The sequence below is a fragment of the Talpa europaea genome (genome assembly GCF_964194135.1).
Source record: "Talpa europaea genome assembly, chromosome: 12".
Lineage (NCBI taxonomy): Eukaryota > Metazoa > Chordata > Mammalia > Eulipotyphla > Talpidae > Talpa > Talpa europaea.
Genome location: NC_140079.1, coordinates 45,574,125 through 45,595,894, shown reverse-complemented (window position 1 = coordinate 45,595,894; position 21,770 = coordinate 45,574,125). Strand labels below are relative to the sequence as shown.

General features: G+C 45.1%; 1 protein-coding gene across 4 annotated transcripts in view; it reads right to left on the bottom strand.

The window, feature by feature from the left end:
• LOC311182439 (cytochrome P450 4F3) overlaps window positions 1–14,451 on the bottom strand; it is a gene marked incomplete at both ends in the record, with an annotated part of 57,357 nt that extends 42,906 nt beyond the window's left edge. For 2 of the 4 annotated variants that reach the window (XM_084251224.1, XM_084251225.1), the window contains one exon: window positions 14,227–14,424. In XM_084251224.1, the coding sequence (XP_084107350.1) occupies window positions 14,227–14,424 (198 nt within the window). Of the gene's footprint in view, window positions 1–5,579; window positions 5,710–5,869; window positions 5,937–6,264; window positions 6,536–7,239; window positions 7,362–9,520; window positions 9,649–9,746; window positions 9,801–11,501; window positions 11,663–14,191 lie in introns of all 4 variants that reach the window. The other 2 variants (XM_084251227.1, XM_084251222.1) reach the window with 2 other exon arrangements.
• Window positions 14,452–21,770: the final 7,319 nt, after the last annotated feature.

Below are 21,770 nucleotides of genomic sequence, written 5' to 3'. Positions count from 1 at the left end.
GCCTACACCCCAGCTCTTGTATACATAAATAAATAAAATAAATCTTTTTTAAAAATTAAAAAGGCTACCATAAGTATGTTTTTAAAAATCCACAGCCTTATTGTTTGGAAAAAATGAGAAAACGCCTAAGTTTAATATAATAAACTTGTTTTGCTCACTATCTCCATCTAGTGGCCGGTTCTTGAATAAGACTGGAATCTTAATGAGATCCACTTAACATATGCCTGTGACCACTTTGATTAAGGAAACTGTTTTTCTCACAAAATGGATTTTTTTTATTTATTTATACAAGAACTGAGGTACAGGCCAGAGGCGCGGGAGGGTGAGAGGATTCACCAGAGACAGAGTGGGGAGCAGAACAGGCAGACGACCGAAAACACTGCTGAGGGGAGCTGCGGGCAAGAAAGAAGTCTGCAGGCCATGTGGGTATCTCCCTGGCTGGCAGGGAATCGAACCCGAGGTGCAGAGTCTGCGGACAGCTTCACAGCACTGCGCTCAACCGCCTGCGCCACAGGGGAGGCCCACGAAATAGATTTTTCTAATGTACATTATATTATAAAGGTGCAGGTTCCTTTTATTAGTATGCTGAGTACTTTTTCCATGAAGGAGTAATTCTAAGTTTTCAAATGTTAATCGTATATTATGTTAATGTTAAAGTGCACCACTGATTAAAATTTAAATTTGTCATTAAAATGACAAAAAAAGTTGTACTATTTCAAGAAGTGGAATAGAAAAGTCCAAGAGAGGCACTTGATTAGGTGGATATGTAGAATCTAGTAAAAGAGGCCCTACAAGCCCTCTTTGGTAGAAAGTGTTCCAACAACTGGCAATGTGAAAACAAAAAGAACTAAATCCTCACCTACTCTACACAGAATAAAGTCTCCTGTTATATGTGAAAAGTAAAGCCATACAGTTAAAAGAATATAATGTGGGTGACCTTTTGAGACGTAGGAGTAGGAAAGAATTCTTAAAACCCTACAAGCACAAACAAGAAGTCAAAAAATTGATACATATGCACAGAATTAAGGATTTCTGTTTAATAAAAGACACCATGCACCAAATGAACATTCAGCTGAGAGAGTCACAGAAGAAATCTGCAATAAATATATAGATCTAGAATAATATCTTGAATATGTAAGGAATTTCTTCAAATCAATGAGCTATGACAGGTGACACAAAAGAAAAGTAGGTAGAGGAAATGATCTAGGAATTCTCAGAAGCTCACTGTAAATTTAAAATAGGAAGAGATGCTCCAAGTCACTGGTTATCAAAGAAATGGAAATTATACAGCAATGAGACAGTAGTTCACATCTATTTAAGAAAACAATTGACAAGGTGGGTAATGTTAACAGGGACCCTGTGTATTGCTGAAGGTATGGGTAGGGTCACCGCTCCAGAGGGCATCTGCAAGGTCAAAGAAAGGCTTTGTGTGTTTTATGCCCCAGCAAGCAGACTCCCAGGAATAGATGCAGAGATTCTCAGACAAGAGGCTAAAGAACAACGCCCCTGGAGTGACCGCATGGGTATGCAACTCTATGGGGCCAGAGAGGGAGTGTTCCATGAAAGTTCAAAACTGCAAATTAAATGCAGAGGACCATGGACATCTAATGAAATTAGATGGCTACATTTCTGAAAAAGGTATGAACCACACTGAGATCTGTGATATAATAATATAGTTAAGAATGTTAAAAATCCAGCCTCCCGAGACATCAAATTACACAAATAAAAGTTTCAGGCTCTCTAAAGATACCAAAAGCAAAGGCAATAAAAATAAATAAATAAATAAATAAATAAAGCTTCGCCAAACTAAAAAACTGCACAATAAAGAAAACTATCAACAAAACAAAAAGGCAACCTACCGAATGGAAGAATGCGTTTGCAAATTGTGACTCTAAGAGAGGTTAAGTATGTTAACATAATAAAAGCCATATATGACAAAGCCACACTTTGTATCATTCTCAGTGCTGAAAAACTGAAAGACTTCCCACTAAGATCTGATATAAGACAAAGATGTCCACTCTCTCCACCTCTACTCAACATAGTATTAGACGTCCTAGCTAGAGCAATTAGGAATGAGAAAGAAATAGCAGGAACCCAAATTGGGGAAGAAGAAGTAAAGCTATCATTATTTGCAGATGACACTCTACATAGAGAACCCCAAAGACTACACAGAAAACCTAATTGAAACAATAAACCAGTTCAGCAAAGCAGGATACAGAATCAACACACAAATATCAATTGCCTTCCTATATACAAGTAAACTAAAGGAAGAAGAAAATAACCATACCAAAAAAATTAAATTCCTGGGAATAAACCTAACAAAAGAGGTGAAGGACCTATACAAGGAAAACTGTAAAACATTTTTAGAAGATATAGAAGAAGACACAAAGAAATGGAAAGCTATTCCCTGCTCATGGATGGAAAGAATCAACATTGTCAAAATAGTCATCCTACCCAAAGCAATTTATAGATTCATTGCAATCCCAATAAAAATCCCAGCGGTGTTCTTTAAAGAAAAAGAACAAGGATTGCTGACATTTATATGGAAACAAAACCAAAATAGCCAAAACTCTCCTGAATAAAAAAAGGGGAAAATGGAGATATCACACTTTCAGACTTCAAACTAAACTCTAAAGCCATAATAATTAAAACAGCATGGAACCTGAACAAAAACAGACACACAGACCTATGAAACAGAATTGAAAGCCCTGATATAAACCCATACATTTATAGACAAATAATCTACCACAAAGGAACAAAGCATACGCACTGGTATAAGGAAAACCTATTCAATAAATGGTGCTGACAAAATTGAAATGCCACATGCTGAAGAATGAAACCACATGCTTATCTCACAGCATACATGAAAATCAAGTCAAAATGAACAAGAACTGAAATCATAAAATACATGAAATAAAACAAAGGCAAAACACTCCATGACATAAACTTCAGAAACATCTTTATGGACTCATCTCCAGCAGCAAGGAAAGCAAAGGAGAAAACAACTGGAACTATATCAAATTAAAATTTTTCTGTACAGCAAAAGGGACAGTGACCCAAACAAGGAGACACCCTGGATAGGAGAAAATTTTTGCACACTGTAAATCTGATAAGGGGTTGATATCAAAGATCTACAAGGAGCTTATACAATTCAACAAAAGAAAACAAACAACCCAATCAAAAATGGGCATAAGAGCTAGATAGGCACTTCTCCAAAGAATACATACAGATAGCCAACATACATATAAAAAAGAATTTATCATCATTCATCATCAGGGAAATGCAAATGAAAACCACAATACTGGCAAGAAATGAAAACCTCACACTGGTTAAAAAAAAAAAAAAAGTGCTGGCAAGGATGTGGAGAAAAAGGAACCCTCTGATACTGTTGGTGGGAATGTAGACTGGTCCAGCCCCTATAGAAAGAAGTGTGGAGAGTCCTCAAAAGACTAGAAATGAATCTACCATATGACTCAGCTATTTCACAATTTGGTATTTATCCAAAGAGCACAAAAAAACACTAATTTGAAAAGAAACCTGCACTCCTATGTTTATAGCGATACTACTTAGAATAGCCAAGATGTGGAAACATCCTAAATGACCCAAGACAGTTGAATGGATAAAGGTGTGGTGTATATACACAATGGAATACTATTCAGCAATCAAAAAAGATAAACTCATGCCACTTGTGGCAACGTGGATGGAAGTGCAAGGGATTATTCTGAATGAAGTGAACCAGGAAGAGATAAATACCAGATGTCTTCGTTTGTATATGGAATCTAAAGAAACCCAAAGAAAGGATGATACAAAAACAAACTGTAAGACTGATACTTGAAAGCAGACAATAGATCTGAGACATTCAGGAGAGGAGGGGAAGAGAAGAAAACACAGACAGGGGAAGAGAGCAGTGGACGATGGTGGAGGACCATGGATTCTTTGTTGTGAGGGAAGGATATGCTGTCCAAGGTCAAGGACTGTAGTTAGCTAACAGCCTAGCAATAGGATCTTGTGACACAGCCCCAGCATTGACACCAGGGGTGGTTTCCTGGGCAACTCCCAGCCAATGACTAAGCATGGTCACCACTACAGCCCAATCATTTCTGTCCAACATGAGATTGCCCTGATGGCAGCAACTTTGTCCACTTTCATCTTTTTTCCCAAATTGCTTCCCAAAGGACTTAAACTGATAATTTTGGAATTTTTTTTTTAAGATTTATTTATTTATTTATTTATTTATACAAGCACTGGGTACAGTCAGAAGCATGGGAGGGTGACAGTGTTCACCAGAGCCAGAGTGGGGAACAGAACAGGCAGACTGACGAAATACACTGCTGAGGGGAGCAGCGGACGCGACAGGAGAGGTCTGTCGCGCCATGTGGGACCCTCGCCAGTGGCCGGGGATCGAACCGCCGCTGCAGAGGCTGCGGGCAGCCTCACAGCCCAGCACTCAAACACTGTGCCACCAGGGGAGGCCCTACTTTGGAAATTCTTAACATGGTTTCCAAAGCATTCCAAGAGGGGCTTCCATTAATCCAGCTCCAGCCTCTGGTTCCTCCCACTGTAAATTTCACAAGGATCTAGTTACCTACCTAGACATGCCAAGCTCGCACCTGCAGGCTTCCATCCTGACCTTTATACAGCCAGTCCTGTTGGCCTGGAGCTGTGCTGCAACCCACACCCATGTGAAATTGCATTCATTATTTCACTGCCCAACCTCACCTCCTTTTCTCTCTACCCCAGTCTTGACCATGGAAAATCCTAATGTGAGTGGGCGCGGAGATGGTAAAGCACAGGCAGTGTGAACGCAGTGACTCAACAAAGAGATGGATGATTTTATCCCCAAAGATCTCTGAATCCCTGGGATAGACTAGCAGGTGGAAATTAAAGAAAAGAGCAAAAGTTATGGGGAGTGAAAATCTTTAAAAAAAATTGTAAACTTGGGGGCCTCCCCTGGTGGCGCAGCAGTTGAGCGCTGGGCTACGAAGCTGCCCGCAGCCTCTGCAGCACCAGTTCGATACCCGGCCACTGGTAAGGGTCCCACATGGCGTGACAGACCTCTCCTGCCGCGCCCACTGCTCCCCTCAGCAGTGTATTTCTTCGTCAGTCTGCCTGTTCTGTTCCCTGCTCTGGCTCTGGTGAATTCGCTCACCCTCCCATGCTTCTGACTGTACCCAGTGCTTGTATAAATAAATAAATAAATCTTTAAAAAAAAAGTTGTAACTTGGGGTAAAAGCAAGGGAGAGAAGTTTATTTACTGAACACTACTGAGCAACATCTGTTCCACATACATTGTTCTAGTGCTCCAAGCATCCCTGCAGGCTCCCCACAACCAATTTCAGAAAAAATGAATTGATTTTATTAAAGTCACATAGCAAGTTAGCGGGCCAGCAAAGGTGGACATTTAGGTCTTCTTATTACACAAGGGGACCTTTGCCCCACTATCCAATCCTGGCACCAGACCCTGACCTTGGACTCTGTTCCCACTGAGCAATAATGACAGAATCCATGGAAAGATCACCCCCTGCCCCAGCTGGGAAGTCAGTGAGAGGGGCTCAGGAGTGCCCTGAGCCTACACTCACCATTCAATCTCCTTAGTCTCACGGTCCCTCAGGAGCATCTGCACCTCCTGCCGGCAGCGCTCCTGGTATTCTGGATGCTTTGCGAGATTGTACAGGACCCAGGAAAGGCCACTGGCTGTGGTGTCATGTCCTGAGGAGCAGCCAGGCAGGTTTGAGTCTCTGACATGCTTCAGCATCTCCCTTATATTAAGGCCCATGAGGAGGATGGGGAGAATGGGGCAGTACAGGGTGGTCCATGGTCCACCCACCATGCCCCTGATCCCTCCACAGTCCCACACAGGGGCCCTCACCCTCAAACATGAAGGTGTCAGCCTCTGCTCGGATGTCCTCATCTGACAATTCGTTCCCATCTTCATCCTGAGGAAAATACAAGACCCCTCAAATCACACCCCAGTTCCAAGGCTGAGTCTTCAGGGACTGAAACAATCCTTGAAGCTCTATTATCCAAGCAGGACCTTTCCTTCTCATATCCAGAGCCACACCATAGATCTCCCTGGCCTCCTGGCTCCTGTTTGCTCCTTCCAGGCAGCCTTCTACAGAGTCATCTGTAAAACATATCTCCGACCTGTCCTTCCCTTCTTCAAGCACCTTCCATGGCTCCCCAGTACCCTTTGCATCAAAACCAAGTTCTCTGATCTGAAATTTGATGTCAAGATCCCATCTATCTGTTGAACTCAGATCCCACCTTGGCCAACAGGAGCACATCAATGAAATCCAAAGTCTTGGTCTTAGCCTTGACCTTGAGGAAGTCATCAACACCCTGACGAATGAGGGTGCGGCGCCGCTCCTGAATGACAGCATCTGTGAAGTCATGCACCAGGTCACAGGCTCTGCGGAAGCGCCTCCCCTCAGGGGTGAGGTAGTATAGGAAGTCCACATGCAGGAAGATTCGCTCAGTCCGCTTTATCACAAGGGCACTGAGCTCCAAGATGGCAGCAATATATTCACTGGGTTTCCTGCAGGATCAATGGGGAGAAAGCATTAAGAATTGGCTCCTTACCAGGCATGAAACCCTGGGAGCACATCCCTGCCAGAAACCTAAGACCACATCCCATCCAGAAAAGGGTGTCTCCAAGCCTAATTTTCTTTGTGTCTCCCATCTCTGGGAGCTGCTTTATTTCCCGACCTCAGAGTTCTTGAATATCATGCTCATCTCCTCTCTCTCACATGTAAAATCATTCTTCAGTTTCTCCCAGATGTGCCCAGTTTTATTCACCAAGCTCAGGTGTCCTCCTCTCCCTGGCCTCTTTGCATACTGTGTCTATGTGACAGTCCACTCTAGTGGTAAGTCCAGACTCAACTTTGACTACAACCCCCATATGCTCAAAGAGTTTCCATGGCTCCCTGGAAGTCTCAGGATAGTGTATACTCCTCTGACTTTTGAAAATTCTTAGATATAGACCCTGCCTACTCCTCCAACTCTCTATTTCCAAGATGTCTCCTCTCTGCTCTCCAGGCTTAGGTCATCCTAGCCTCCTGGCCATTGTCAAATATTATGTGAAAGGATCACTTTTCTCTTTTTCCTTCCTTGTCTTCAAGCTCCAACTTTGGCCTGTGGCTTCTCCACAAAGCCCCTTCTCTTGCCCTTGTCAGTCCTTCCTTCCCCATCTATTCCCTTGAATCTGTGGCTCATGTTCCCGGGCCCTGGACAAGGACTCACTCTTGACAATTGCTGTCAAAACTGAAGACACATTTCTGCAGACTGTCCAAGGTCATGAGGCTGATGTGTTCAAACATATCCAGATGGGCACTACCATCTGACGCCAGGTTCTTCCATTTGGCCTGGACAGAGAAGGAAGCAGAGATGGAGCAGGGGCCTTCATTCTGTGAGCCTTTCCCTAACACCAATCAAAAGGATGGAACTCCCCCAGACCCAGCCTTCTCATCCTCTTCCCCAAGCACCCATCTCCAGATAGGATGGGTAGCAGTAGAAGCTGTTACTATTAAAACCTAACATCCCCCCATCTGGGAATAAGGAAATGTGGGTTCAAAGTCCAATTTGGACTTATTTTCTTATCCCTTTGGTCAACTCATTGCTATCCTCTCAGCTCCACCCATCAAATCTTCAGTAAGATGACTGCTTTGGAGTTGGATAACCCAGTTAGAATTCCTACTATAACTCAGAGCTCCTGCAGTAGCTATATGAACTTGAGTGAGCTCCCTAACTCCTCTGACTTCCATTTCATCATCTTTAATGTAGCATTATTAAACACACACATATATATAACCTATATCATGTAGCACACATATATATATAGCCTATATAATAAGGTTGTGAAAATCAAATTAGGCAACATGTACATATGTACAATATATATGCACATCATTTCTGGCCTACGGTTGCTGCACCTCCCCCTGCAGTGACCCTCAGGGCTAATGGCTGTTGCCATGGTCCCTGAGGTCCGGCGTGGGCAAGGAACCATGCGCGCAGGGGGAGAACAGCAAACTCCCTAAGATGCAGAGAAGCCGAATGCCTGTCAAGAAATAATGACCACCAGAAGCTGCCACAAAGATGATTAAAAGAAATGCTGACCACTTGGAACCTTATCTCGCTTTCTCAAGGCCCATAAACTTTATTCTGCTACAACTGTCTCTCTAAAAACTTTCCTTTTTCTGGTCATTGATTGCTAATTAAAAAACATACCTAATTTAATAATTAGGCTAATACAAATGAAACATTACTAAACACTGTGTTATAATAGAATTGTTAGTTTAATAATCTTTCTATTATGTGCTTAACTTTAGTACCTTTTGATATTAACTGCATTATAAAATAAATTCACCCATGACAATTAATTATGATAGTTAGAAAATAATTATATAGAATAGTAAAAAGAATTTATAGCCTATCCAATTAGGAATGAGGATAGATGTAACTTCGGACATAAATCACTGCCCTGTCAATTAAGCTAAATTTATGAGCAAACTGATCTCTTTGATGCTTTTAGAAAAAACATATATATACTGACCACTAACTTAATAAAGACGCACTCAGATTTTCACTCTCTTGAAGTGTGTCTGTGTGTCATTTATTCATCGAATCCCTGACCACCCTGCGCAATCTCTCAACCCTGAGACGGTCTCATCGTCCATCGCTGTGCTGGTCCGCGGCATACGGTAAATGCTAAATAACTATCATCCTCTTCATCATTATCATAGCAGTAAGCAACTGCAAAAATGTCCCCATTCCTTTGTCTCTCCCTATATTCTCACCTTTTGCAATGATACTTTGCAGCTTTTCCATTAGGTAGACACTCTTTTTCCAACTCTTGACTGTGAGTTGGAGGTGAGACTTGCTTCAGTCAACAGATGGTAGAAACATGGTATATTAGTTTTGAAACTAGGCTTCCAGGGATACTGCAGGTATTTGCTCACTCTTTTGGAACCTTGTTCCCACCATAAGATTGAGATTAGACTAGCCTGCTAGAGGACACAGGGAAAATGCAGGTCTTCTGTTGTCCCATCAAGGCCACTGTAGACCAACATAATCAGTCCTCTGAACCCCAAATCTGTGACCAGGTAGAACCTGGATCAACAGAGCTGTCTACGATACCTACAGTGAGTGATTCCAGCTAAGATGAGAAGAACAACTCAACAGACTCATCATCTCATGAGTAATAACAACACTAATTCTTTCAAATCCATGACTTAAGTTGATGTATTATGGAGAAAGAGCTACTACGTAATCATCATACTGTCTTTGATCTACAGGGCTTCAGCGATGCCATCATGTGCCAGAAACATGATACCATTATATCTTCTAAGCCACCATTTAAATTGATATTACTATCCTTGTTTTACAGACGAGGAAACCGAGGCTTGCAGAAGAAAATCAATGGCCTCAAAGCCATCCAGCAGAGCCAGAACTCCAGACCACACGTGTCTGAGGCAACTGCCCCTTTCCCAAGGTACCATTGGGACTGTGGTTTCAAGAAACTCACATGCATGATGTCTGTACTCTTGTTGAAAATCTTCATGTAGGGCTTCAAGATTTCAAAATGGAAGGCAGGTGTCAGCAAGCGGCGGTGGTGACTCCACTTGTCACCTGCACTCAGCAGGAGCCCATCCCCTAGTAAGGGCATAAACAAGGAGTGCACAAGGGCAATGTCTTCCCCTGTCCTCCCTCTGCAAGATCATCCCTATCCCCAATCACCTATTGTTACTCACCTAGCCAGGGCTTCAGGAGACTGTAGAAAAACATATCCTTGGGTATGACATTGGCTGACATGAGAAACAGACCATCAGGGCCAGGGAAAGGGCTAAGGGAGGAACTTTGGGGAAGGGGTAGGAGGCTTCTAGCCAGCAGTCTGCATTCTAAGTCCAGCATGGCAGGAATGGGGTGAAGGGCAGAGGCAGCAGGAAGGAGGGGGGAGGGGAGGCCAGACCAGATTGCAGCATGAAGTAAAGCAAAGGTAGAGCCCACACATTCCTGTGTGCTTAGACACACCCCAACCAGGCAAAGTATGCCTCAGCACATCTTGGCCCAGCTCCTACATGTTCCAACATGTTCTAGACATGCAAATATAGTCTATCACCTACAAAATGTCTTTCAGGGGCTTAGGAAACCTTGCCTGCCCAACACCCTCTAACATCTCCCGGAACATCCTGACATGGTTCCAACATGCATGAACACACCCAGATGTGACACAACATTCTCTGACATGGCCCCAAGAAAATGTGACACAAGCTCAGTATGTTTCACAGGTCTTGGACAGGACTTAAACACAATCCCATTAATGTCACAGAGGTAGACCTGGTATGGCCCAGACTTTCTCTGTGTCCTTCTCTACCTATCCAGGACATGAAGTGTTTAGACTCAGGAACAACTCTATCCTTAGAGAGGCCACAGGATGCTACCTTCTCAGATGCTAAGCTCCACCCACCAAGAAGAGCTGCCACTACTCCCTCTAGCCACTAGACCAGCCACTTGGGTCAATGAAATGACACAAATGACCAACCTGGGGTCTGAGGGATCTTCCCAAATAATACTTTAGCCATCTCCCCACCAAAAACTTCCAGTTAAGAACCCTCCCATCAAAGACAGCCAAGAACAGATAGACCTAAGAAGGATGACTCAGCAAGTCACTACATCTCCCTAGTTTCCTGACCCAGGAAATGCCCTCCTCACAGGGGTGCTGAAGGATGGATTCCTGTGGTATCTGCTTGTCTAATATTTATCCCCTTCTCCTTAAACCAGTACCTCTCACCTCTTCCACTCAATCCAAGTAGGGGGTGGCCATGCCACCCCATCCTCTGCTCCAGAGCTGACCATATTATCCCAAACCTCAACAATCAAATAGTAGTGTCAACCTATGGGCTTCTTCATGTCCTCTCACTCTCTTCATCTCTCTGTTTCTTTTGATAGGTAGATAGGTAGGAAAGTAGATAAAGAGAGAAAAAGAGATGGAAGGATAGACGGTGGATGGATAAATAGAAAAATGAAGAATTGGTCCTGCAACCCAGGTCAGATCAACTCAAAATAATCTTTCATTTTTCCTGAGATTGCAAAAAATGAGCTCACTTTCCCTTGGGGGTTGAGTTTCTGGGATTCAACTTTACCAGCATGAATGCAAAGCCATCACAGAGGAGCACAAAACTAGGAGATGAAGATAGGTTCCTAATGGCATTGTTTAAAGACCTGAATCCAGCTGTGCCACACAACCTTCCCTGAATTTTTCAGCCAGTGGATTCCCTTTCTTTACTGAGATTCACAGTTTTGAGTTTCCACCACCCAAAACTGAAAGAGACCTGGGCAACCAGAGAGAGTCAGGGAGCTGCTCAGAACCATCTAGCAGGTTAGTGGCAGAACCATGGTCTCTGTCCATGCTTCTCATTCCCCACGCAGCCTGGTCTGTCCAAGGATAGAAGGGCCAGGAGCAGGGCAGAGGAGAGGCTGAGGGCAGGAGTTTCTAGGAGAGGTACCTGGGGCCTGGAGCAAGGGGGCAACAAACTTAGGGTGGACAAGTCGCAGGATGGGGTAGAAAGGCCCCATCCACCAGAGGTGGACATCACGGAAGTAGTGACTCAGGTCCTCCACCAGCCGCAAACCCTCCTCATTGCTTTTTGCCTGGGGAAGGGCAAGACTGAAGTCAGGCCCAACAGTGGGGCTGCCCACCGCACCCCCTACCCACCACACCCTACTTATCCTCTCACCCCCTTCTGCCTGGATTATTGGTCTAGATCTCTCTGCAGCTCAGTAAATCAGTTTCTCTCTGTTGGTTCATTTGTCTTTTTTGGGGTCTATCTACCTACATGGCTCTCCCTGTCCCCTCATCTTCATCACTCTGTTTTGACAGATGGTAGATAGATAGAGATAGATAGATAGACAGAAAGATAGATAGATAAATGACATATACATACCCACACCCACATACATATACTTTCATTCATATAGTCCATGGATTAGGTCTATAAGTAAGGCAGAGTTGTGACTCACAAAAAGGAATGTGCCAGGCCACCCCTGCAGCCTCTGAAAGGGGCAGTGTTTCCAGATTCTTTGTGGATGGAAGGAATCTACTTCTTCCAACTCCTTTCCTCTCTAGCTGAGAAGGTCCTGGCAGTCTCTCCCAGGACCCAGGGATGCTCTCTGCACTCAGGGAAGCTGGCCTTGATTCAAGAAGACTTTTGTCAGTTGCGGGCGACAGCCCTGGCAATGGCCACAGGGAGAAGTCCCACCATGGAGAGTGTGCAGGCAGTAAGGTGGTCCTGGGGCTTGGTCCTGACTGATCCACACAGATTCCAGTTCCTCTCTTGGTAAATGGTTTGCAAGAGCCCCTTCGGTCAGCCAGGCTCTGAGCATAATGTATGCTGTATCTATCTATATCACCTATCTACATCTGTCATCTATCTATCTATCATCTGTCTCTCATAGTGCTTCCCATCTATCTGTATCTCCCAACCTATGGACATGCCCATTAATTGTGCTATTTACAAATAAAAAAAATCTGAGACTGTGCCTCTGAAAAAGGAGGGAAGGTGAGTCCCCTCCTGTTGAGGCATCCTCTCCCTTGGGATGCTTCATCCCAGACAGACAAATACCCCACATGCTTCAGGCAGGTGAGCATAAGTCATTTTCACCTTTGAAAACTGATCACTGCTGCCCAAGGAGCCTGAGGCAAGGATATAATTACTTGATGAGATTGATCCAGAGAGGGAGAGTGACTCAGCCAAGTCACACAGCAACAGAAAAATGGAAAAGGTAAGAGTGAACAAGACCAACCCCCTTGAGAGGAAGATAGATCTGCAGTAACTTTGTAATATTTCCACTGACTCCACAGGTCACTGAAACATTCTAAACCTAGAATTTCACAAAACCTTCACAAATAGCTCAGGACAAGCTGTTCTGTGTAACTGGACTGAGGGTGTGGAAAAGAACTGGACTCATTCCTTTGGCCTTGGATGATCAAGGGAGGGAGGTGATGGCAAGTTCAGGCCTGGAACATGACCTTAACATCATCAAACATTTATGAAGGGCCTTCTATATGCCAGATCTTGGGCTAGGCATTGCAGATATTTTATCTGACCCTCCAAAGCTACCATCTGGTGGGAGAGATGGATGATAAACAAATAATTGGACAATTCACTATTTAAGCACAAGCAGGGCCTTGGGCTTGACCTGAAATGGGAGGAGATGAAGGAACTGACCAGGTTTTCCAAAAGGAAAACCATAAAGAAAAGCCCAGTTGGCAGGAGACTTCAGCCCATGAGTGGACAATGGGGAGCTAAGCTCAATGCTTTCCAAGGATGGAAAGGAAACTGTTGGCTCAGGTGTAGCAGGGACTCGTTATCCTGGCAGGGTCTAAGATAGAAGGGGTGGGCAAAGAAGATTAAAAAAAAGTGGGGCCGGGGGTGGGATAATGCAACATTTGGATCAACAACTATGGGAGCAAGAACAAGTGATGAAAGTGTCCAAAGTGTGCTTGTGGCAGAAGTGGCCTGACACAACAAGAAGGGCCTCTGGGGATGAGGCAAGGATGGTGGGCGAGAAGCCGCCACCCCAGAGGTCTGGCCATGAGGTCAGAGCCCAGAATGATTGCTCCTGAAAGGACACACGTTCAATTTTTATGTCCAAGAATGGCAATGGGGCCCACTGATTATCTTGGGGATGGGAGGCAAACTAAGAAAAGGACTGAGGAAGAAGAGTAGAATGAGAGACTGCCCACGCCTGCCCTCAGGCCCAACATGGGCCCCATGTGGGGAAAATCATAGAGAATTGGTAGAAATAGAGGTCCAGACAGGAGTAGTCACTAGCCCGGGGCCAACAGAGAGGGCTCAGGTGGGAAATGAACCCTGGATAGCACCCCAGGAGGCCTCAAGTTCAGGTGAGGAGACTGTGGGTACACCAGGGGACCCAACTCTGTGCAGCCCACCCTGAGAGCTCCTTGGAGGTGCACTGATATGGGAAGACAGGCAGGTTTCAGGTAAGGGAGGGTAAGAACAAAAAAGGAGTTGAAGCACAAAGTGGACAGAGACAAACAGAGCAGTGTACCTGGTGGGGGAGTCAGGAGAGGGCTCCTTTCGACCTCCCTCACTGCCCTGCTGCCCTAGACCCAGGCCAACTCTGACCTGCAGTTCCCTGTGTCCACCCGCCATCCCTCAGGAAGTCCATCTACCCTAACAACCCGACCTGTCCTGCCACCACACTCACCAGGCCCAGGTGACCCAAGAACCAGTTCCTCCTCGGGGGCTGTGGGAAACACCGAAGGCGACAGCAGTTGTCATAGAAGGCATAGATGCGGGCCAGGACTCGGGCCAGGAGCCAGGAGGCCCCCAGCAGCAGCAGGAGCTGCCAAGGGGAGGCCCACAGCGACCTGAGCCCCAGCCAGGACAGGCTCAGCTGCGGCATCCTGTGGGGCACACCGGGTAGAGGGTGAGCACCTGTGGCCTGGGGGGCCTTGTGATGTGAACTCAGAGGCAGAGGCAAGAGTTCACAGACTAAGTGAGAGTGAGGGCCAACAGGGTGAGGGACAAGGAGAGGCAGGGAGAGGGTAAACAAGGACGGGGGAGGAGAATCAGAGCAGAGCCAGGGCTCCAAGAAGGAGAGAGAATAAGACTAATGAAGAAAGAGTAGAGCTGAATCAGTGGAAGGTTGCCAGGGGCCCCAGTTACAAGAAAACTACCACCCTGGGGCCAGCTCACTCCCTGGAGCCACCCTGCCTTGGGCAGTGTCCCTCCTGACACTGGACTACAATGCCAGGCCGCCCAGCTCTAACCTGGCTCCTTCAGCTGTAGAGCAGCACTTTCAGTCTTGCTCTGGCCCCTCTTCCTTTGTCCTGGGCAGTCTTTGTCCCTTGCCCAACCTCTGAATGGGGCAGGCAGGCTTGACTAGGTCAGCCAATCCTCACAGGCTTCCAGGCTGCCTCCTCCCCGATCTGGCAGCCACCCAGGGCTCCAGAGGGGAAGCAGCTCAGTCACATGGTGTGGGCACTGGACCAGAACTCTCGTGGGCTGGGGGGCACAAAGGTGATTTGAGGCCTCCAAGTTTGTAGCCACTCCTACCCTTCCAAGGCCAGGGTGCAGCAGGCAAAAAACATGAACTTGATCGGGTGCCAGATGAGTAGGAACAAGCCAAGCCTTGTCCCATAGCATCTCTAAGCTCCTCTCCCATGTGAGCCAAGAGCACGTCACACAGCATTTCCTGGCAGAGTAGAAAGCTCAGATTCAGGAAACCTCTGGCCTGTGGGGTGCACGATTTGACAGGGGTTCAAGTCCTATCTCCAAGCAGCCCAGGGGAACAAAGAAGGCAGCCCGGCTGGGATCACCCAGATTACCAGATTCTGGGGACAAAGAGCTTGCCAGTAGCAGGACAACACGGAGGCAAGGGAGTAAGGCTACAAGGGGTCAAGTGTGAATAAAGTCCAGGCAGGGGAGTCTGCACTGGGAGACCCTGAGCAGAGGTCTTGCTCTGCCCCAGTCTCATTCTGACTATGGGCTGTGACAGGCCTCTCTGCGCTCCATCTTCCTAGGAGGGTAGTGGTGAGACAGTAAATAAGCACCCAGTAGGTTTCTGCTGGCTGGAGACCCCCCGACCAAATTCCGTATAAGAGGAAAACATCTGCTGATGAAGGAGAAAGGCAATAAGGAGAAAAAAAACAACAGCTGGAAATGAAGCAACAGACTTCAGCAGTACCTGACACAGCAGGAAGCCAGAAGCCCACCAAGAAAGAATATATACAGTAGCCTAAAAAACTACCTCATGGGTATCTCACTCGAGACCCCCGCCCCTAATAAATTTCTAACTTCTTTACATCACTCTGAATTTTTGTTGTTCCTTACTAACAGCTATGGTAGGTCACTTCATTCTTCTCGAAGTTCAGACTTCTAAGAACTCATTTGGGCAGTTTTGTGAACCTTCCCATTTCAATAGAATGCTGCCTTACACGGGCACGTTTTGTCCAGATTCTGTTCCAAACCTCCCTGTGAAGTGGTCTCAGCCCCTATGAGGTCTTCGCATGCCCAAGCTCCAATATGAGATTGGGTTTGAAGGAGGGAGCTGCCAACTGAGAGGATCAGGAAAGACGTTCTGCCTACAACTGACAGACTGTAGGGGAAATGCCAAAGTCCACCACCACCACCCTCCATTCCTTCCAGTCCTACCTAATCCAACTCCAGGGAGCTGATCCGGGGTACACTCCCTAGATCCTTCCTCCTTCTCTGCTGGAGTGAATCCCCCTGTTGAAGCCCCTTCCAGAGAAGAGGCAGGGGCAGGGCAAGGGCAGCAGGACTGGCTTATTAGGTTGGAAGAGAGGAAGAAAGACATTGAGGGAACAGGTTCAGAGAGGTACCATAACTCTCCGGCCTCACAGCAAAGTAATTCAGCGTAATGGCACAGACGAAAGTGACATGTAGCACAGTGTGGGTGTTCATAAAATATTTAGGGAAGAAAAAGATTCTCACAGCCATGAGCTGTAAGAACTGGCTACTCAAAATGTAGTCATAGCAGGGTATCATTTAATAAGGTTAAAAACTAAGACCCTACCCCTTGCCCAGCAGGCAGGTTTATGAGACTTGAATAGATCAAGGGAATTGATAAGGTTGCTATGGGAACCGGCCATAGGACTGACCACTTTCCACCACTGATGTGGAAGCAGGGCCAGGACACCTTCTGTGTCAAAGGTCAATGCCCCAAACCAGACATCCCAGTAAACAATTGGCCCAGACTGACTCCACCAGTCATGAAAAGTCTGACACAAACTCTTTTTTGTGCCTCTTCTCCCCTCTCCCTATGCTTCTGCTAGCAGTGTATTTGAATAAATCCTCTTTTCTGTCTTCCACTCCGTCTTTAGTGAATTCTCTCACCTCTGCACCTCCAACTTGACCCTGATATTAGTCGGCCATAGTCCTCAGACCATTAACTGGGTTAATGGCTATGTTAATCCCTTCTACAGCCACCTCCTTGTGTGAGTCAGATTCTGGTCTTATGGCGCCTCCTTTGCAAGTTTTCTATTCTTTTCCCCCAATAGCATCACCAGCAGTATGGAAATGCAGAATCTTGACTTGACCCCAAAGATCAGGAGGTTGCAAATTTTTTGCCTTTATCCCCAATAAGAGAAATTATTTGCCTTCTTCCCAAAACTACACTGATATAGTGTGTTTGGGAGGCAGAGCATACTAGCTATGGGCCTGGAAGAGGGCTGGCAATTTAGGCTTACATTAGCTTTTGAATCCACCTCCCCACAATCCCAGAATGAGTCACCATGCTATAAGAAACCCTGGTAAGGTGGAAAGGGCTCACTGCTGTTCAGCCCTGATCAACCCCTAGCTGATTTCCCAGGTAACAGCTTGAAGCAACTACCACTCATGTGAAGGAACCATTTGGATGATCCGTCCCATTGAGCTTCTTAGCCTTGGACTTGTGCTAGGGACTTGGGGGACATGGAAGGAGACACTTGGAAGAGACAGAGACGTGGGCGAGAGACCCATGGGAGGCTGACAATGGCAGCCTTTATCTTGACTTGTGTTTTGATTTTGCTCCTTTCCTTCCAGACTTGCCTGGCCCCTTCTGCCCCTTTCCTGTGGTTCTCCAGCAGAAAGCGACATACATTTGTGGCAAGATTTTGGGCCTCAGCAGCCCTGCTTTGGGTCAGCCCTGTTTGGCTGGGCATTTACCCATGAGGGGATGAGTAACATTGGGTGTTTCATGGCAACACTATTTTAACTATATTCTTCCTCTTCTCTCTATTGCCACTAATTGTATTAATGTTCTTTTCTATTTAAGGTTTTATGCATTTAGAGTATGCATTTAGAGTATGTAAAATATCTTTATGCGATCGATGACAGAACCCATTTAGAGAGTGCAGGTTTGGGGGTCCTTGGCATACCCTTCATTTTGCTCACTAACAAAACCACTATGTTTTGGGGCTTTGTTATGCACAACAACTTAGTAATATGCCAATTGAACCAAAATTTACTTTCTAACCAGACCCTGGAGAATTCACATGCTTGTCAACTTTGAGAGGTGTTCTGGGTCAGGCTCTACAATATATCTCAGGAAGATTATCCTGTCTGTCGTTCAGTTTTTGATGGTCTTATACTCATTTTGAGTTCTTTAAAAATTCCAGCTGTGACGATTTATAATAGGCAAGACTTAGAAACAACCCAAATGCCCAAAATTAGATGACTGGATCAAGAAGATGTGGTATATATACACAATGGAAAACTATTCAGCAATCAAAAAAAGATAAACTCATGCCATTTGCAGCAACATGGACAGAACTAGACGGGATTATGCTCAGTGAAGAAAGTCAGAAGGAAAAGAAAAATATCAGATGGCTTCACTTATAGGAGGAATATAGGGGAACCAAATAAGGTATCAGGGGAAAAAACAATAACAATAAAAAAATACCAAAACAAAAATAAACAGACAACTATAAATCAGAAATATTCTGCAGGGGAGGAGGAGGGAGAGGGATCAGAACGAGGGAGGGAAGAGCACAAGAGACTATGGCTGGGCCTCCCTGGTGGCGCAGGCAGTTGAGCGCAGAGCTGTGAAGCTGTCAGCAGCCTCTGCAGTGCTGGTTCAATCCCCGCCAGCCTCGGAGCAACCCACATGGCCCGCTGCTCCCCTCAGCAGTGTATTTCGTCAGTCTGCCTGTTCTGCTCCCCGCTCTGTCTCTGGTGAATCCTCTCACCCTCCCGCGCATCTGACCTGTACCCCGGCTCTTGTATAAATAAAAAATAAATCTTTAAAAAAAAAAAAAAGAGACTATGGCGATGGTGAATGGGTGAACTGGTGGTGGAAATTCTATGGGGACTATACCTGAGAAAAGAAAGCAAACACTTTTTTAAAAAATAAACAATGATGTAAAATATATATAAATAAATTATACATTAAAAAAAAAACATTTACAAAATCCCAGCTGTGAAAGCAACATAAACAGGTTTAAACTGTGTTGTTTTCTGTGTTTCTGTTTCTTTTTTTTTAAAGATTTATAGAATAACTGGGGTCTAAGCCAAAAGTGTGGGGGGTGAGAGGATTCATCAGGGACAGAATGGGGAGCAGAACAGAAAGATTGACTGAAATACACTGCTGAGGGGAGTAGGAGGTGTGGCAGGAGAGGTCTGCTGTGCCATGTGTGCACCAACTCCCTGGCCTGGGATTGAACCGTTGCTGCAGCGGTGAAAGTGCTGGGACTTAACCCCTACACCACTAGGGAGGCACTTATGTGTTTCTATTTCTAAATAGAAACTGTACCTCAGTTCTTGTACCTCTTCTTTTCTGTTCCCATGCATGGAGAAGTTAATGTCACTCATCATAGGATACTCAGTTTGTGCAATGAATTATGAAGCTGGGGGAAAAAGTGTCATCATCTATAAATAAAGGGGAAAAACTACACTTGCGAAGGCTGTGCATTTATTAAAGAGAACTAATAACATCTATCTATCCACCCATCCATCTATGAATATCTATCTGCCTACCTACCTAGCTAAGAGATTTATATTAAGAAATTGACCATGAGGTTGTGGGTGCTGGCAAGTCCAAAATCTTTAGGACTGCAGGCCACTAGCTGCAAACATGGGCAGGAGCTGATGCTGCATTCTTGAAGCCAAATTTATTCTCTAGAAAACCTCAGTTTTTACCTTTAAGATCTTTCAACTGATTACATTGAACCAAAAGGATAATTTGATTCTACACAACCTATTCTAGATGTTAACTGTATCTAAAACACCTTCACAACAACACCTAGCTTAGTGTTTAAGTAAATAACTGGATTCTTATATAACCCAACCTAGCTGACACTAAAAACTAATCAGCACCTCTCCATGGGCTGGGTAGCAAAGAGTGTGCACCATCTTTAACCCACTGCTTGGGGTGTAGAGTGGGACATACGGGGTTTTCATGACACTACACTTCCCAAGGCTCCTCTTCAAGTTTTCCTTCCATGAATTGGGGTTGGTGGTGGTTAACATGCTCTTTGTAAATAGTGATTACCCAGTACACATATATATATATGTATATGTATGTATGTATACACACACACACACACACGGGGGAGGGGGTATTGACAGTCTAGATCATAAGATGCTTTGTGGTGTCTTTCCAGGCCCCTTTGAGTATACCCCCTAGGACACAGCTTCCATGTTAAAAATGAAATTCAAGCAACTACATGGAGGGCCTTGCATTAAAGGCACAGACAACCTCCCGCCAGTAGCCAGTAGCAAATTGCCAGTCCTGAGAGTGAGATTCCTGGAAGTGGATCTTCCAGCTTCTTGAGCTGACCCAGCTAAGCACAGACCAAACTGCAAATTTGTGGGTTAACTAAAGTTTTAAGTTACTAAACTTCCTGGCAGTTCATTATACGATAATAACTTTTTAAAATATATTTCCCAACTTATTCAGAGTCCTCAAAAAATGGATATGTGTGCACACGGGTTTGGGTATATATTTTTAAATGTTCATATACAGCATTTTTTTAAAACTTGGGAGGTTAAAGTCTAGTGCTATCTAGCTTTTCCCAGCCACTTCAGCAAGAGTTTGATCCCCAGCCAAGGAGCTGACCCACATGGTGCAGCAGACCTCTCCTGTCTTGCCCACTGCTCCCCTCAGCAGTGTATTTCAGTACATCTGCCTGTTCTGCTCCCCACTCTGTCTCTGGTGAGTACACACACTCACACACACACACAATCACCCTGCCCTGCACCTTCTGCTCGGATCCCAGTTCTTATATGCATGGATAAATAAAATAAATCTTTAATTAAAAAAAATAAACTCAGGGAGGGGGACAAACCAAATTCCTGACTGGAGCAGAAGTGGAAGAATTTCCCTATTGCATTTCCACACTTGATATATTTTTTTACACCAAGCCTATGTAACGTTTGGAGAGAGGAGATAAACTAATAAAGTGCTTCCAACAACCTCCCTGATAACACATCAGCACCAAGCATGTGTTTGCTATTATTTTTCTTACCTTATAACAGAGAAAGACATAGGCACCAACCATGAGCCTTGGGTGCCTCTGGTGCACACATCAGGGAACCTGCTGGCTGTGACCTTGGCCTTCATTCCCTTAGCCTTTAAAGCAGGGAAGCCACTCCCAGGCTAAGACCAAACATAGGGTTGGGGCCCAATATTCCATTCCAAATTGGACTTTGTCACTCTTCAGCTGTGTGATCTTTGGTATGTGGCTTGCCCCCTCTGAGCCTCATACTTCTTGGTTAAGAAAGGGGGTTAGTGGCGCAGCGGTTGAGCTCTGGGTTGCGAAGCTGCCCGGAGCCTCTGCAGTGCCGGTTCGATCCCTGGCTGCTCCCAGGCCACCGGAGGAGGGTCCCACATGGCGCGCAGACCTCTCCTGCCGCCCGCTGCTCCCCTCAGCAGTGTATTTCGTCAGTCTGTTCTGTTCCCTGCTCTGGCTCTGGTGAATTCTCTCACCCTCCTGTGCTTCTGACTGTATCCAGTGCTTGTATAAATAAATAAACAAACAAACAAATAAATAAATCTTTAAAAAAAAAAAAAAAAAAAAAAAAAAAAAAAAAAAGAAAGGGGGTTAGATCAAGAAGATGTGGTACATATATACCATGGAATATTACTCAGCATTCAAAAAAGATAAACATGCAGTTTGCAGCAACATGGCTGGAGCTGGAAGGGATCATGCTCAGCGAAATAAGCCAGAAAGAAAAAGAAAAATACCGGATGGTCTCACTCATAGCAGGAATCTAGAAAACTTAAATAAGGGACCAGGAAAATGAATAACT